Below are 17,500 nucleotides of genomic sequence, written 5' to 3' on the forward strand. Positions count from 1 at the left end.
CAAAGCTTCATACGTGCTATTATGTATGATTGTATGTTTGTTTGTTTGTATGTATGTATATATGTATGTACGTGTGTATGTTTGTGTCTGTATATATGTATGAACGTATATATGTATGTTTGTATGTATGTATGTTTGTGTATGTATGTATGTATCAACATTTATGTATGTAAGTATGTTTGTATGCATGCACGCATCATCATAAAAAACAACAACACCAACAACAACAGCAGTCTTCCAATACTTCAATATAAAACATCATAATTGCTTTGATTGATTAATCATAATTCAAACATACACACACAACATACATACATACATACATACATACATACATACATACATACATACATACATACATACATACATACATACATACATACATACATACATACCTACATACATACATATATGTATATATTTATATAGATATAAAAATGCATACATATTGGTGTCGCCATTTTGTTTAACGTAGCCATTTTGCAAGATGGCGGGTTTAGATAACCTTTTCCGGTTCAAAATGTCTCCAATAAGAAAGCTTTTTTTTGATTTTTTTGCTGCGTTTTTCGCTGCAATTGATAATGCTCCTTATTTGTTTTTGAGATAATAATAATAATATCAACAACAATAATAAAAATAATAGTTATTATTATTATTTGATATTATTATTATTTTTAATAATTGGCAGGAATTTTTCATCCTCGCTTCTGATTGGCGAAGGATAGGTTCGTTAGGAAAGAGATGAATGAACGATTGAACGAACGAACGAACGAATGAGCGAATGAATGCACAAGTGAATGAATGAGCAACCAATAACACAATTACAAGCATACACATACACACACACAACACACATGTAAGAGTAATCCATCACTGATTGATATCTTTGACAAAACATCATCAATAAAATCAATTAGCATACACACACATACACTCACACAATCACACTACAGACACAATCACACATACACACGCACATACATACGCACAAATTAAGTATGTTGTAAGACGGAGCGGATACAAGCAGGTTGGGAGGCATATATGGGAGATGAGAACGACTGATAAAATGGATAAATGAAAGGATGATTTGAAGGAATGAAAGAAGGAAATAAATGAATGAATGAATGGTTGAATGAATAAGCGAATGAATGAATGAATGACTCGAAATCAGTTATCATCGATGAAAAAGTGATCTAGTAAGAATGAATGAAGAGAAAGTGATAGACGAATTTTACACACACACACACACACACACACACACACACACACACACACACACACACACAGACAAACACACCCAATGACAGCCAATAGGATTGCGTCATTTTCCCGCCAACAAAAAGAGATGTTATCGCTATAGGCGAGATTTGATATTGTTTTATTATTTATTAAACAAGAGGAATAATAAAAAAACTATTATTATTATTATTTTATTGATATTATTATCTTTTATTTATAAAATATTATAAGGTCATTTTTCAGTCGATCCAACAATCGGATTGATTGTTGGATCCATGAACACCAATCGATCAATCAATCATGATTTTTTTTAGTTTAATATCAGCCAATAAATTCATTCATTCATTTATCCTTTTATCGTCAACTTTTCTTTCTCTTCATCATCCCTTGCCTTCAGCGCCTCTTCCGCCATCTTTCGGACGCCATCTTGAGTTTTGTTCCCGCCAATAAAACCGGAAGCGTGCACAAAAATACATCCGGCAATATTTGTGATCTTTGATAACTCCTCATCTCGCAGTCCCCGCCATGATTTTGGTAGTGAGAGACTGACAAAGTAGATGAATGAAATTATAAAATCAATGAGTATATCATTCGTTCATTCTGTCATTCATTCATTCTTTTAACTATTTGCTTATTCAAACATCCATCCATTCATCCATCCATCCATTCATTCATTCATTCATTCATTCAATCACTCCACCGATTGTCGAATGAATTCCTAGACAAAGGTACGCATTGGATCCTCCAAGAACCATTCAGATCAGGGTAGAGGACATACTTAACTAATCTGGACGCACTGTTACTTTCTGTTTTTAATAAATTTATAATTATCTCAATCATTATTAATCGTCATAATTCAATCAATCAATTAATCGATCGATCGATTAACTGATTGGCAGTTAGTTAAAAAACTGATTAATTGAATGATTGAAATCCGTCAGATGTGTTTGTAGATTGACTTGACTGCAATTGGCTATTGCAGAGAATGGTTGGCCGATTATGATTGGCTGGTTGGTAACTGATTGGTTAATTATGATTGGATGACTGATTATGATTGGTTGGTTGATTGAATGATTATGATGGTTGATTGATTGAATGGTTATCATTATTAAGATCGTTGTATATTTACTATCTTTTAGTCCGTCTTCATCCATTTCCTCTTCCTGTTCCAACATTCTCAAATGATCCTTCCACGGACAGGAACCATCACCAAACATCATTATCTCGCCACTCGGATGAATCTGATTGGTTGATTAATTCAGCGAATTATTGTGATTGGCTGATTGCAATTGTACAGTTGTTGTGATTGGTCGGTTTGTTGTAATGAATGATGATTAGTTGATTAATAAGTTAATCGACTATGATTGGGTGATAGCAATTGTTTGTTTAATGATGATTCGTTGTTGATTATTAAGTTAAACAACTATGATTGGTTGATGGCAATTGTATGTTTGATGGTGATTGGTTGATTGATTGATTGATTTATTGATTGATTGATTGGCTGCATTCGATTACGATAGATAGATAGATAGATAGATAGATAGATAGATAGATAGATAGATAGATAGATAGATAGATAGATAGATAGATAGATAGATAGATAGATAGATAGATAGATAGATAGATAGATAGATAGATAGATAGATAGATAGATAGATAGATAGATAGATAGATAGATAGATAGATAGATAGATAGATAGATAGATAGATAGATAGATAGATAGATAGAGAGATAGATAGATAGATAGATTGATGACCAATCAACTAACTTGAAACCTTTCTTCCAAAGCCTTCTTAACAATCATCCTAGCTGGCCACCACACACCATTCAAGTAGGTGATCCTATCGTCGAACTCACTACCAACCATAGCCATTGCTTTCTCAAACTGTTTCTGAATGAACGAATGAATGAATGAGTGAATGAATGAATGAATGAGTGAATGAATGAGTGAATTATAGAATGAGTAATGAAATAAAATGAATGAGTGAATGAATGAATGAATGAGTGAGTGAATTATAGAATGAGTAAATAAATAAAACGAAGGAGTAAATGAATGAATGAATGTAAGAGTGAATAAATGAATGAATGAATGAGTGAATGAATTATATAATGAGTAAATAAATAAAACGAAGGAGTGAATGAATGTAAGAGTGAATGTGAGGAGAAATGATTTAAAATATGAATATGATTATAACTGATGTAGTTACTACTATAATAATGAATATAAATTCGATCACCATCATCATCATCTTCATCATCATCATCATCATTTCATTCATTCGCTAACGTAAATAACTTCTTCCTTCTGTCCATCCGGGTCGCACCAATTCGTGTTGAGATATGAAACTCTAGAGCTTAGATCAGTACTGATGGTGTATCTGTTGTTGGGTAGAATGAATGATTGAAAGAATGAGAAAATGAATGAATGCATGCATGATGCATCAAGCAATTTATTCAATCAATCATTCATTCATTCAACCAACCAACCAATCAACCAACCAGCCCACCTTGCAGGTCCTTCAGAAACATTGATCCCATTATCAATAGCATCTATGGCCTCAACGAACGACTCATACAAAAGATCATAAAAAATTTCTAATTTATCCCCATCATTATCATCACCGCCACTACCAAAAGTATCATTACCAGTTCCACAGACGGAATTTTCTTCTTCATGAATATTAATTAGCTTATGTTTATTAATGATGCTATTTATAACTTGTAGGCCAAATTTAGCATAAATCAAACCAGCACTGCTAAGTTTTGTCTTCCATTTTTTGCTAGGGTTTATGGTCGATAGGGATTCATTGAATGATCTGTAATAATAAAAAAAATGCAAATAATTATAATAATAATAATTATTATTATTATCATAATTTCAAAAAATGTACCTCTGATGATGATCAAATCTCAATTTGGCACTATCAAAAACGCCCCCCACATCGACAACAATGTCACATTCATCTAATTTGACTGAATCTCTTGTCCTGATAATGATGAATAAACAAATAATTTACTAATTTATTTGCATAATCTTCAGTTAAATGACATAAATTATGATAACAAGTTACCTAATTATACAGGCATCTTTATACTGATCAAGTTGTTTCAGCATGTAGCAGGCAAAAACATCATCACAGTGGAAGGTTCCATTGTGGGTGCCAATCATTTTACTTTTACTAACATCACTAACGTTGCCTAACTTAGCTGTAGTTTGACAATTAGGGAATTGTACGTTGGTGTTGCTGTTAGTTGTGGGGTCCACTTTTAATCTTTTGGTGCTATTTTCACTGACGCTGTCGACGGGATTGCATCCTGGTTGTTGTTGTTGCTGATTCATTTTGTTGCTGATATGGTTTTTTGATGTGGTTGCTACTGTAGTAGAAGAGGTTGATGTGAATTTTATCAAAAAATTTTTTCGGTAGAGCAATGGCAAAACCTGTCCTGAATGAATGAATGAATAGATGATCAAGATGGATGAGTGATTGATTGTATGGATGAATGAATGAATGGATATAATATACAAATGAATGGATGAATAATTGTCATTAATTAATAATAATATGCTAATGTCAAATAATTATATAAAATTAATGAATAAACAAATTAATAAATTAGATAATTAAACAAATAAATTAGTAACAAACAAATAAGTAAATTAATTAAGTAATTAATTAATAAAACCATTTAGAATAATTACAATAAAGACATTTTTTCAACTGAAAATCAACCAAAAACGAAAACACTCACTTGTGTGGTGAAGCAAGAAAGACATTTGCTTACATATTTTGATTAAATGTGAACTTATATACAAACAAAGAACACATTCTTTAAATTTCTTTAACACTATACTAATATTAATTAGATAAATGTACTATTTTACATTCGAATAAGAATACACACCTATATTTACACACACACAAACACACACACACACACACACACACACACACATACACAAACATACAAATATACAATACAAACACAAACCACATACATACACCACACAAATACACACACACACATAAACATACACCACACAAATGCACGGCACACACAGCCATACCTATATTTCAATTTTATTAAACCAAAATTCGAGATCAATTTAATGATAAATGACATAAAACTCAGAGCCAAGGCCGTGTGTATAGGCAATCCACAAAACTTAAAATGAGATTTTTAAAACGTCACAATGATGGTGGTTGGAGTTGGAGCTCCTCAGATGAGGTAAGATTTTTTACGTTCGCTCACGCGTTTACCTTTACACACACATTCACGCACACATTCACACATACAAACAAATCCACACATTCACACATACAAACAAACCCACACATTCACGCACGCATACAAATACGCACATTTACACACAAACATCACTACAATACATACAACGGAACGTCCTTTCTTTCGTTCTAGGGCAATCTATTACACGCAAACACATTTTACAGAATAAAAAAGTTTCTTTTTGAGAGCATAAAACTCATAAAATCGAACTTTTAAGATATGATATATGTAGAATTTGTTTCCCAAATCATTTGTCATTTAGTTTGCATTACGTTCCGTGCGGTTAATACGCAGAGATCATGCACACATGCGCAAAGATATGCGCGAAAATGTTATCATATCATTATAGGTGCATGCTGGAATGTTTTCAATAGCACTTCATCCAAATCTGTGCTCTTGTTAGCAGCCCACAAACAGTCGCTTCAACATTACATGCTTTGAATTTAGGAGTTTGACTGTTGAAGTTGGTTTGGTTGAGGTCGCAAGAATACCCATACCACCAACCTATTAAATATTCAATTTTAATAATATATAAAGCAAATGATCATATGCTAATGCTGACGACAGTGTTGATAATAATCAGATGAGGGACCGAGAAAATGTTTTTGACAAACCTGCGTTGGATTTAGAGGCACACTTGTTTTCATCATCGCTGTCATACGTTGAGAAGGCAGTTGAAGTTAAGATGAAAGGATAATTGAACCTCGGAGTTTGCAAATAAATTGAACTCATCAATTTGTACCTACTATTTTCATTGGCTACTTTGAATAGATTGAAACTGTAGTTTAGAGGAAAAATCTCTCCGGCTGATAGTAATTTAATGGTTATAAAAAGGTGAGTTTGCTTTAAATATACTTCATTTTTTCATGAGTATGTGTAAAAAAAAATTAAAAATCCTCATAGCATAGCATAATTGCAAATTGAATGATTTTATATTTTAAAAATAATATATTTTTAACTCATTAAACTTGGATTTAAGATGCGAAATCAACAGATAAAAGACTGAAAATGTACACAAGAACAAATTTATTTGCATGTACTAACTGTAGTTGACGCTGAGATACACTGAAAGAGAGCAGGTGTATTGGTTCGTCAGCTGGTTCATCAGCTCATTACCCAACCAATAAGCATCCCACGATCGTCCTTTGCAGTAGCCACCATCAGCTGCTGCATCTGAACTCTCTGCCTTCGAAAACCCAAATTTAAATTCGGACCAACTTTTGTTGAAAGCTACAAAATCCGGTTTGACTTTCAATTGGACCAAAATTGGAGGTGTTTTTGTGGTTACAGATGGAAGGTCTTGTTATGAAGGATAAGGTTATTAGCAGAAATTTTCTATTTTTTGTAAAAAATTTTAAATTACTCTCACATAGTGTTTTGACTTCGGTGTTAAACAAGCACCTTAATTATTTACAACATATATAAACTGATAAATTTTATTGAAGTTTACAGATGTTTAGAATGATTTTCGAAAGCGAATGAACGGTGGAATGCATTCTCACCTGGCTTCTGAAGCAGATGTTGGTAAGGATAGGTGGGCAACACGGTGATGGCATCTCTTTTCACTGGTTTGAGCTGCGGTTATTATTTAGTTCATTGAGTATTTTTAAACTTTCAGTTATACCGTGAACAAAATTAAGTTTAAAAACATGAAACACAACTCTATTGGTTGGCAGAGTATATACGCTAACGTGTGTGTGTGTTTGTGTGTGTGTGAACTTGTGAGTTTGTGGACACCGCTGCAGATAAATAAAATTTGCACCTAATTACAAATTGAACGCATAAGATAGGAAAGAAACGTCAGTGAGAGGCATACGAACCCCGTAGTAAATGCAGGCATACTGCTGAGTAAAAAATTTCGGCTGAGGCTCCGAAAACAACTCGCACCTCCTCGAGTCGAACCTCACATTGAAACCCAGACAGGAGGGCACGTAGCGGCAAAAGCACGAACATGCCAACACCGCAGACGTCAAATTACTGATGCCATTTCTTTGCTTCTTACTGAAGTCAGTTGAGTAGATCAGGTCAGCAATGTTGAAGACTTTGAAAGGATTTGCAACACAGCAGGCACTCACATTCATCTTGCTGATGCTATTTATTACCAGCTTCTGGTAGCTGGCATTGGGTCTGGAGGAGTTTATGAGTTGTTCTATGGAGTGAGATTGGATGATGATGTCCAGGAAGAAGTAATGATGTAAGGAGACAAGAGCCAACTTTAACAAATTCATCTCCGTTTTATTTGATTTTAAACTCCAAAAACTACACCAAAGTTATTAAACTATGGTTGAAATTATGAAAATACGTAAGCGAGGAAAAAATTATTAGCAACAGGCAAGAGAGAGAAAACACTGAGAAGTACAAATCTTAAATAGTCATTTTTATATTACGTACATCACTTTACATGCGTTATTTGTGCAAATACCATGGATACATCTATGGCAAATACACACCACACACACACGCACGCACAAACAAATATATATATATATATATATATATGTGTGTGTGTGTGTCTATGTGTGTGTGCGTGCGTACGTGCGTATGTGTGTGTGTGGTGTGTGTATCGATTTTTTAACCCAAGTCCCAACATGATATCTGGATTATTCATGAACGCAACTCTGTTTCTGCCACTTTTTCAACAAAATTTTTCGTTGAGCATAAAACTTCGTGTAGATGTTTATAGTACAAACACACACACAAACACACACACAAACACACACACACACACACACACATACTCACGCTCGCATACACACGCACACATATATATCAATAGATTCTAAAAATTGAAAAAATATCTGATGACAACGTATTGTTGATAAATGTTAACTGTATAATTTGAATATGAAAGCGTGAATGAATGAATGAATGAATGAATGAATGAATGAATGAATGAATGAATGAATGAATGAATGAACGAACGAATGAATGAACAAATGAATGAAACGAATGAATGAATGAATGTTTGCGAATAGCCAGAAAAATGGTTAACAATGAAAAATTACAGACAGGCGATGAAATTTTAATAAGCATCACAAGATGCTGAAAACATTCTGACGAACTATAATAAAAAATGCTTCTCTGCTTTTTTCTGTTTTGCAAAATAGTTTGAAAAAAAATAATTAAAAATAGTCGTCTATATGGTTACTAGGAAACCAACAAAACAAACAAACACACACACGCACACACATGCACACACACACGAACACACGCGCGCACACACGCACGCACGCAACAACCTTTTATTTAAACGACACACTGTAGCCACATTTGCGAGCTGAATAACTTGTACGTGACGTCTAAATATGACGTCATGAAGTAAGGGATGTGCGTGTTGAAGTTCGTGTAGGCGCATTTTCCCAGATCTGCCCTGTACCTCGCATACCACCACCCTGTTTGGTGACAAAATTTTTTAATGACGACGACGATGATGAATGACCTAACTAACTAATCAACCAATCAACTAACCAACCAACCGACCAACCGACCGATCGATTAATCAATCAACCGACCAATCAATCAGCCAGCCGACCAACCAATCAATCAGCCAGCCGACCAACCAATCAATCAGCCAGCCGACCAACCAATCAATCAGCCAGCCAAAAACTCACCAGCGCTATAAACGAAAGCGCAGTTGACACTAGGATCAACATGTCTGTCATTATCAAAAGTGGAAAATTCCGTTCCCAGCCTGACATTCCAAGCCTGGTAGGTCGAAGAGTTTCCGGTGACGTAATTGAGGTCGGATATTTTGTAACTCGAGTTTTCGGAACCGATTACGAATTGATCAAAGAATGAATGTTGCATCTCTGGCCTTCCGGCTGAGTCAATGAAGTTGAAAATAATAATAATATAAATTATACAACAATAATTATTATATTTATGGAAATAATTAATAATCATGAATAATAAAAAAATACCCACAGTTATTAACGGTGAGATACATGTAGACACCGCACTTATACTTGTTAGTTAGCTGGTGCAGCAGTTCATTCCCCAGCCAGTAGGCCTCCCACGTTCTCCCGCCACAATACCCGCCGGTATTCGATGCGGTACTCGACGATACCGACGTACTCGGTACCGAAAACCCGACTTTGAATTGGGTCCAGCTCTTGTTGTAGGCTAATGTCGATAGGTTGACTCTTAATTGGATTAGGAAGGAGAGAACTTTGGAGGTTGAGTTTGCGAATGATGGTGGAGGCACTGCATAAGAAATTGTTACTAATTAATTAATTAATTAATTATTTAATTAGTTAATTAATTATCTAATTAATAATAATAATTGTAATAATAGTTTTTTATTAGTTACTTGGATCTTGAAGAAGAAATTTATAGGGGTAGGTAGGTAGAACTACCACATTACTATTGTTGCTACTGCTGCTATTGGCTCTCTTAAGCTGTCAATTTGATCAATTTAATTGATTAATTAATTAATTATAAAATTTATTATTTGAAGAAAAAAAATATCCCCGTACCGTGTAATAGACGCACTTGTATTGTTGAGTGAAGTAAACCGGTGAACTTCGGTAAAGCTCGCACATCTTAGAATCGAATCTTACGTTGAATCCGATACAACAATCTTGATCCGACCGATTATTCCGGCACAGGTAGGCACATACCGATATCGAAGCTGCTCGTTCATCTCCCATTTTTCCACTGATTGAAAAGTAAGTGTAGTTGAAGAATGTTGCTGCCTTCTCAATTGAGCAATAGCTGATGTTGTTGTTGTTGTTGTCGTTGTTGTTGATGTTGTTGTTGTTTTTGTTGTTGATGCTGTTGTTGTTATTTGTTGCTGAAGATCTGTATGTGTCAATTTGTAGTTGTTGGTAGCAAGAGGAAGGATTCGCGACTACTGCTGCTACTGACGCACTTGTTGAAGTGTTCTCTGACGATGGTGACGTATTGATTGCCTGATATGACGTCACATACCATGAGGACGATGATGTAAAATACTGCACCAATAAAATTAGAAACAACATCCTGGTAGAAAACATTTTTGATGGCATTCCTGGTCCTACAGGCGAACTGTCTTAATTTATCTTTTCTTATTACACTCCCTCTCTCTCCCTCTTTCTCTCTTTCTCTCTTCTCTCTCTCTCTCTCTCTACCTCACACAATTTAACACAATTTATTATTATTTATATTATATTTTGATATGGCCAATTGTTTTAATGGATAATTTTTTTTGTTTTACAGTCATTTGAATACACATCATTAAACTTTCATAAGCCATGCATGTAGCATGAAGTTAATTTGTTTCTTCTCCGTTCGTTCGTTCGTTCGTTCGTTCGTTCGTTCATTCAATCGTTCGTTCGTTTGTTCGTTCGTTCGTTCATTCATTCATCCATTCATTCATTCATTCATCCATTCATTCATTCATCCATTCATTCATTCATTCATTCATTCATCCATTCATTCATGCGTGCATGCGTGTAGCGTTCAACAAATATAAAACACTCAATTTAAAAACATTTATTTAATCTCTTGCCATTTTTGTACAAACAAACAATCGCACACACACACACACACACACACACACACACACACACACACACACACACACACACACACACACATACATACATACATACATACATACATACGTACAAACAAACACAGAAGCATGCAAACACTTGAAAATTACGAACTATTATATTAACCTTGTAATTATTATTATTCTTATCGTTATTGTTATTATTGTTGTTGTTGTTGTTATTGTTGTTGTTGTTGTTGTTGTTGTTGTTGTTGTTGTTGTTGTTGTTGTTGTTGTTGTTGTTGTTTTTGATGTCATCTTTATTAATTGTTCAAATTTTCAATAAGGTCTAAGGAAATTCTAAAAATATTTGCTCAAGAAATCTCTCTCTCTCTCTCTCTCTCTCTCCCTCTCTCTCTCTCTCTTTCTCCTCTCTCTGTGTATATGTACGTGTATGTGTGCGTGTTTGTTTGTGTGTACATTATCATCTTTATCATCATCATAATTTTATTATTTTAACTAAACTTCTCATTCATCAAAGGTAGCTGATAAGATGAAGAAGAAGTATTTATTAGTAGTGAAATCATTATCATCATCATCTTCTTTATTATCATCATCTTCATCATCATCATATTCTTCATCATCGTCTTCTTCATCATCATCATCATAGTAGACAAAATTCAACTTCGATTAAATTTAATTTAGGCGTTTCGCTTTAACTCTAAACTTGAGAACAATCCACTTCTTCCTAATCTGATTTTCAACGCTTTAAACACCCATACATAGAAACACACACACACACACACACACACACACACACACACACACACACACACACACACATACAAACAAACACACACATATACATACAACATGCATTGTCAATATACACACACACACACACACATGTGTAATGCAAACTCTAATATTATATATATTAGTGTGTGTGTGTGTTGTGTGTGCGTCTGTGTGTGTGTGTCTGTGTGTTTTGGCGTGTATAAATAGGTTCTACGGCCAAAATACACTTGAACCTAATAAGAAAGACGTGTGGAATTTAGTTATAATAATAATGTTATTAACCTTATAATCTATTCAATTTCGCCGTTTCATTTTATTTTCTCAAAAGTTGCATTCACATATTGTACGTTATGCCTTGGGCTGAAAGTTTTAAAGTCATCTATAACAAGATCACAACAACAGTAAAACAGCCACTGGTGTAGTTAAAGTAGTTGTAGTTCTGGTAGTAGCAGTGGTAGCTGCAGTAGAAGTAGCAGTAGTGGTCGAAGTAGCAGTAGTGGTAGCAGTAGTAGTGAAGGTAAAAATACTAGTCATGAAGGGTTTACTGATTACCATATTGAAGGATATTAAAGTTTTTTGGAAGACTTTCTTCATCGTCATCATTCCAGTCGTCCTATCTCCTTTGGTTATCATTTCAAATACTGATGTGAGTTGTTGTTGTTGATGTTACTGATGTGAGTTGTTGTTGTTGGTTGTTGATGTTGTTGTTCTTGATGGTGGCGCTTGTGAGGTGGTTTCTGCTGATGGTGACGTCAATTTTGTTGTCTTTGCTGTTGGCGACTTCATTTTATTGTTTGTGATGATGGTTTCAAGATAGTTAATGTTACACTTCTGACATTTTTTTTGGCGGTTGTTGATTTTCATGATAAATGTTACCACAACTACACAGTCGACATCAACTCAACGTCACCATCATCCCAACAACAATAAAACCGTCATCATCATCATCCCAACAACAACAACAAAAACGTCATCTCCATCATCCCAACAACAACAAATTTAGGAGGCCAAATGTGGATACGCCATAAGCGTAATGGCACTCTACTGGATTCTGGAGCTATTCCCACTTCCTGTAACGGCACTCATTCCAGTTTTTTTCTTCCCATTCCTTGGTCTCATGGGTGCTTCTAAGGTTGCCATGCTATTCTTCCAGGTTTGTCGGTGACTTTGTTGTTGTTGATGGTTGTGGAGTTGTTGTGGCTGTTGTGATATTGACGAAGTTGTTTTTGTTGTTGGGCGTGTTTGTTTGTATTGTATAATATGTTGTATGTTTGCAATGTAGATGGATTGTATTTTCACGAAAATGCATTTTATTCTGATATACATAAGTATGGAGCATTTTTTCAAAACATCTACATAAATAAATGCATCGTTTTAGTGTTTAATTGCCTCAAAGATTATATGCACTTCCTCTCGTCTCTCTCTCTCCTTTTCTCTCTCTCCCTTTCTCTCTCTCTCTTTCCCTTTTTCTCTTTCTCTCCCTTTCTCTTTCTCTCCCTCTCTCTCCGAACAGGATACAACGATGATATTTCTTGGGGGCTTCATGATAGCTCTAGCCATAGAGCGAGTGAACTTGCACAACAGAATTGGGACTGGCGTTTTGCTGGTCGTCGGTTCGACTCCCGCCAGGTCCTGTTGGTTTTATTTATTTTTTTGTTTTGGAAAATATTTGTCGAATGAAAGACTGAAAATCTCGGCTAGCTGATTAACATAACCCCGCCCACAAAACTACTCAACAGGATCCTGATTGGCTTCCTGCTGCCAACCTGCTTCCTATCGATGTGGATCAGCAACACGGCGACAACTTCGATGATGGTGCCGGCCGTTGAGGCAGTCATCGAGCAGTACCGCAGAGGCGTCTCTGGAAACTTCGACGACGACGACGAAGACGATGACGATGGGGAAGTTACTTCAGGAGTAAGAAGAAGGAAACAAAGGGAGAGGGCAAAGAGTGACGTGGTTCACAGTGATTGGGTGTGGAAGGAATGGGGGGTTTGGGACGAAAGGAGTGCAGCGAAGACTGCCAGAGAGTGGAGTGAGAGTAAGACGAGGTCGAAAAGTTTCTCAGATATGGATGAGTATGAAAGACGGAAAGCGAGGAGAAAAAATAAAAACAAGCAAAATATCTCTCTTGGTCTTACTACTAATGTTGTTCTGTCTGCAAGTGCCGGTGTAGCCGATGCAGCAGCCTCTAACGCTACTTACATCACAAATTTCACTACTGGATCTTCAAATGAAAATAAAAATTTCAATCCGGGAAGTGATAGCGTTATAGAAATTCAACCCATTTCTGCCTCAAAGTCGCTAAATGGACAAACAGTCACAACCTCAACCCCATCTGCCAAAATATTCGAAATACCGACTTCACCGATCGAAGCGAATAGACCGCCGACGAATTCCCCCTCTCAGAATACCGACACGAATATTCGACTATCGATAATTGAAAAACCGAAACTGAAGAGATCGAATTCAACGAAGGAGGCTACTGAGAAGCAGACGAAAAATTTTGCAAAGATGCTGTGTATAGCGATTGCTTTTGGTTCGCTAGTTGGAGGTACAGGGACTTTAACTGGTTCTACTACAAATTTGTTGGTTGCAGAAGAAATTGGAACGTAATGTTTCTTTTTGTATATGTGTGTGTGTATGTGTGTGCGCGTGTGTGTGTGTATGTACGTGTGTCGGTGCGTTATTGTTTTTAAATAATATTTGTTTTGTCTGCGCGCGCGTGTGTGTGTGTGTACGTAAAAAATTATGTTTTATTATATTTTATTATATTAATATATTTTTTATTATTTTATTTTTATAAACATAAAGAAGAATATTTTGTTTTTCCTTTAAGGCTGTACGAGTCACACGGTCTGAAGAATCCCATATCATACGCCAACTGGCTTCTATTCGGTGTGCCGCACGTTTTGATAAGTTTGCTGATACTCTGGTTGATACTTCAACTGTATTTCATTGGATGGAGGTCTGTATGTATTTGTTTGTATGTGTGTGCTTTGTATGTGCGTGTCTCGCTGTGTGTATGTGTGTGTGTGTCTGTCTGTGTGTTTGTGTGTGTCTGTGTGTGTGCTTTGTATTTGAGTGTCTCTCTGTGTGTTTGTTTGTGTCGATGTGTGTGTGCTTTGTATGTGTGTGTCACTGTGTGTGTGTGAGTTTTGACGGTTGTTGTTGTTTTAACATCCAGATCATTAATCCCTGGCAAGTTAGCCAGAAAGATCTGTCCAACTTGGGAGGAGAGGGATTCAAAAAATGAAGAGAACGCTGTGAGAGAGATCCTGAAGGAAGAGTACGCGAAGCTAGGACCGCTAAAGTAACAACAACAACAGCAACAACAAATAATAATAATAATTATTATCGTTATTATTATTATTAGTATTATAGCAATAATAATAATAATAATTTGCAGTTTCGGTGAAATAACAGTCATAATGCTGATGGTGTTGCTGGTCGTATTGTGGATATTCAGGGATCCAGGTTTCATGCCCGGCTATTCAAAGTTTTTTAAAGACGGGTGGGCCTTATTATTATTTATTATTATTATTGTTTATTATTATTATCATTATTACAATAGTCGTCATCGCCATCCTTATCGTCGCTATCATCATCATCAACGTCATCATCATCATCATCGTCATCATCAACGTCGTCATCATCATCATCATCGTCTCATCTTCTTCTTCATCGTCATCATCACCAGTTATCTATCTGACTCCTTCCCGCCCATGCTAATTACGTTGTTGCTGTTCGTACTTCCTCTAGAGAAGCCGGATTTCATTTGTTGGAGGTCGGATGGCAGTGAGGAAAGTTATTATTAATTCTTCTTCGTCATTTCATTATCATTATTACTATTTATTATTATATTATTATTATATTATTAAATTATTATTTATTATCATCACTATTACTTATTATTATTATCATTAAACTATAATTAAATCCATAAATTTTTCTCCAGCCAAAATAAGGCCTGCCATTTTGAACTGGGAGACGGTGAGCGAGAAGTTGCCGTGGGGACCTATAATTTTGATAGGGGGTGGTTTCGTCCTGGCCGAGGGCTGCGAGGTATTGATAGTGATTATCGTGGTGGTTATGATAGTGATGGTGATGATGATGATGGCGAGGATAATGATAACGATGATGAACGTGGAAAATTTTTATGGTCAAAAAATCTCTCTCACACGCCCGCACGCACTCACACATACATAGACGGCGGTGTGTATATTCACTTTTTATTTCTCTTTCTCACTCTTTCTCTCTCTCTCTCTCTCTCTCTCTCTCTCTCTCTCTCTCTTATAAAACAACACATACACACACATATACTACACATATAGGTTTCAGGCCTATCAAAGTTACTAGCCCACAAGTTGGAAGAATTATCTGGCCTAGACCCATGGATCATGTCCTTCTTACTGACAGTCATCGTGTCCTTCGTCACTGAAATTATGACCAACGTCACCGTAATGGCGATATTCTCCCCGATTTTCATTGCGATGGTTTGTGTGTGTGTTTGTTTGCCCGCGTGTGTAAGTTTATCTTTTTTCAAATTCATATGTAAAATACACACGCACACACACACAGATGACAAAAACACACATACAGATAGACAGACACACACACACAAATAGACAGATACACACACAAATAGACACACACACACACACACAGATAGACAGATATTCACACACACACACTCACACACACATACACACGCACACATGCAGGCTGAACATTTCAACGTGAACCCCTTGTACTTCGTCTTCCCGTCCGGTGTAGCGGCTTCTTATGCCTACATGTTGCCGATAGCAGCTCCATCTAACGCCATTGTATTCGCCTACGGACACTTAACTGTCGTTGATTTAGTTAGGATGATGATGATGACAATTGTGATGATGATGATGATGATGACGGTGATGATGATGATGACGATGATGATTATGATGATGGTGGTGATTGTGATGATGATGAAGTTGGTGATTGTAATGATGATGATGGTGGTGGTGATTGTGACGATGATGACGATGATGGTGATGATGGTGGTGGTGAGCAGTCGATGATTTGCATTCATCAAAACGTTAAAGGCCTGTGCAAGTCAACATGAAACAACCCTACAAATTAACATAATCTAGCCCGTATTTATTAACATAGACTCAACTAATTAACATAGGCTCAACTAATTAACATAGGCTCAACTAATTAACATAATTTAACCCCGCCCACCAGCTAAAAGTAGGCTTCGGACTTAAAGTAATCAGTCTGCTGATCCTGACGGCTCTTATGAACACGCTGGGAGATGTGATTTTCGATCTACATAACCTACCATGGAGTAACGGAACTATTGGTGGCGACGATTTTACTACTTCTGCCGCTGCTGCTGCTGCTGCTTCTGATGCTTTTACTACTATTTCAATTAGAATGTAGTGGTGTTGATATTTTTACTGCTTTTAGTGAAATTTATTTTGTTAACATTATTTTTATTAATTTTACTACTACGACTACTGCTGCTGCTGCTGCTATTACTGCTGCTGCTTCTGTAAAAGATTTGTAATGTATTTCTCGATAATTTGCTTTCGAAAGTGAATTTTACTGACAGCTGAATTGGCAAATTATTCACAATTAAAATTTGATTAACTGAGATTCGTATATTTAAATTGATTAATATGACAATTAAATTTTTAAATTAAAAATATGTTATAGTAAAA

The 17,500-nt window shown here is 35.8% G+C and overlaps 3 protein-coding genes across 3 annotated transcripts; 1 reads left to right on the top strand and 2 right to left on the bottom strand.

Moving 5' to 3' along the window:
• Nucleotides 1-1,434: 1,434 nt before the first annotated feature.
• HELRODRAFT_192998 (hypothetical protein) lies at nucleotides 1,435-4,580 on the bottom strand (the record flags this gene model as incomplete). Its single annotated transcript, XM_009025269.1, has 9 exons — nucleotides 1,435-1,496; nucleotides 1,523-1,784; nucleotides 1,940-2,045; nucleotides 2,369-2,480; nucleotides 3,009-3,131; nucleotides 3,528-3,618; nucleotides 3,748-4,056; nucleotides 4,132-4,227; nucleotides 4,312-4,580. 8 exons carry the CDS (start codon nucleotides 4,578-4,580, stop codon nucleotides 1,586-1,588), a joined length of 1,305 nt encoding a protein of 434 aa, XP_009023517.1. The 3' UTR covers nucleotides 1,435-1,496; nucleotides 1,523-1,585.
• Nucleotides 4,581-8,773: 4,193 nt separating this feature from the next.
• HELRODRAFT_177065 (hypothetical protein) lies at nucleotides 8,774-10,459 on the bottom strand (the record flags this gene model as incomplete). The annotated part of the gene is made up of 6 exons (XM_009025270.1): nucleotides 8,774-8,919; nucleotides 9,139-9,348; nucleotides 9,452-9,730; nucleotides 9,837-9,924; nucleotides 10,003-10,240; nucleotides 10,398-10,459. The coding sequence occupies 6 exons, from the start codon at nucleotides 10,457-10,459 to the stop codon at nucleotides 8,774-8,776; spliced, it is 1,023 nt and encodes a 340-aa protein (XP_009023518.1).
• A 1,871-nt stretch (nucleotides 10,460-12,330) lies between these two features.
• HELRODRAFT_177066 (hypothetical protein) lies at nucleotides 12,331-17,219 on the top strand (the record flags this gene model as incomplete). The annotated part of the gene is made up of 12 exons (XM_009025271.1): nucleotides 12,331-12,444; nucleotides 12,802-12,951; nucleotides 13,312-13,427; nucleotides 13,538-14,410; nucleotides 14,638-14,766; nucleotides 14,986-15,111; nucleotides 15,208-15,312; nucleotides 15,499-15,605; nucleotides 15,757-15,863; nucleotides 16,133-16,294; nucleotides 16,523-16,660; nucleotides 17,022-17,219. 12 exons carry the CDS (start codon nucleotides 12,331-12,333, stop codon nucleotides 17,217-17,219), a joined length of 2,325 nt encoding a protein of 774 aa, XP_009023519.1.
• Nucleotides 17,220-17,500: the final 281 nt, after the last annotated feature.

This window comes from Helobdella robusta (assembly GCF_000326865.2).
Source record: "Helobdella robusta unplaced genomic scaffold HELROscaffold_40, whole genome shotgun sequence".
Classification (NCBI taxonomy): domain Eukaryota; kingdom Metazoa; phylum Annelida; class Clitellata; order Rhynchobdellida; family Glossiphoniidae; genus Helobdella; species Helobdella robusta.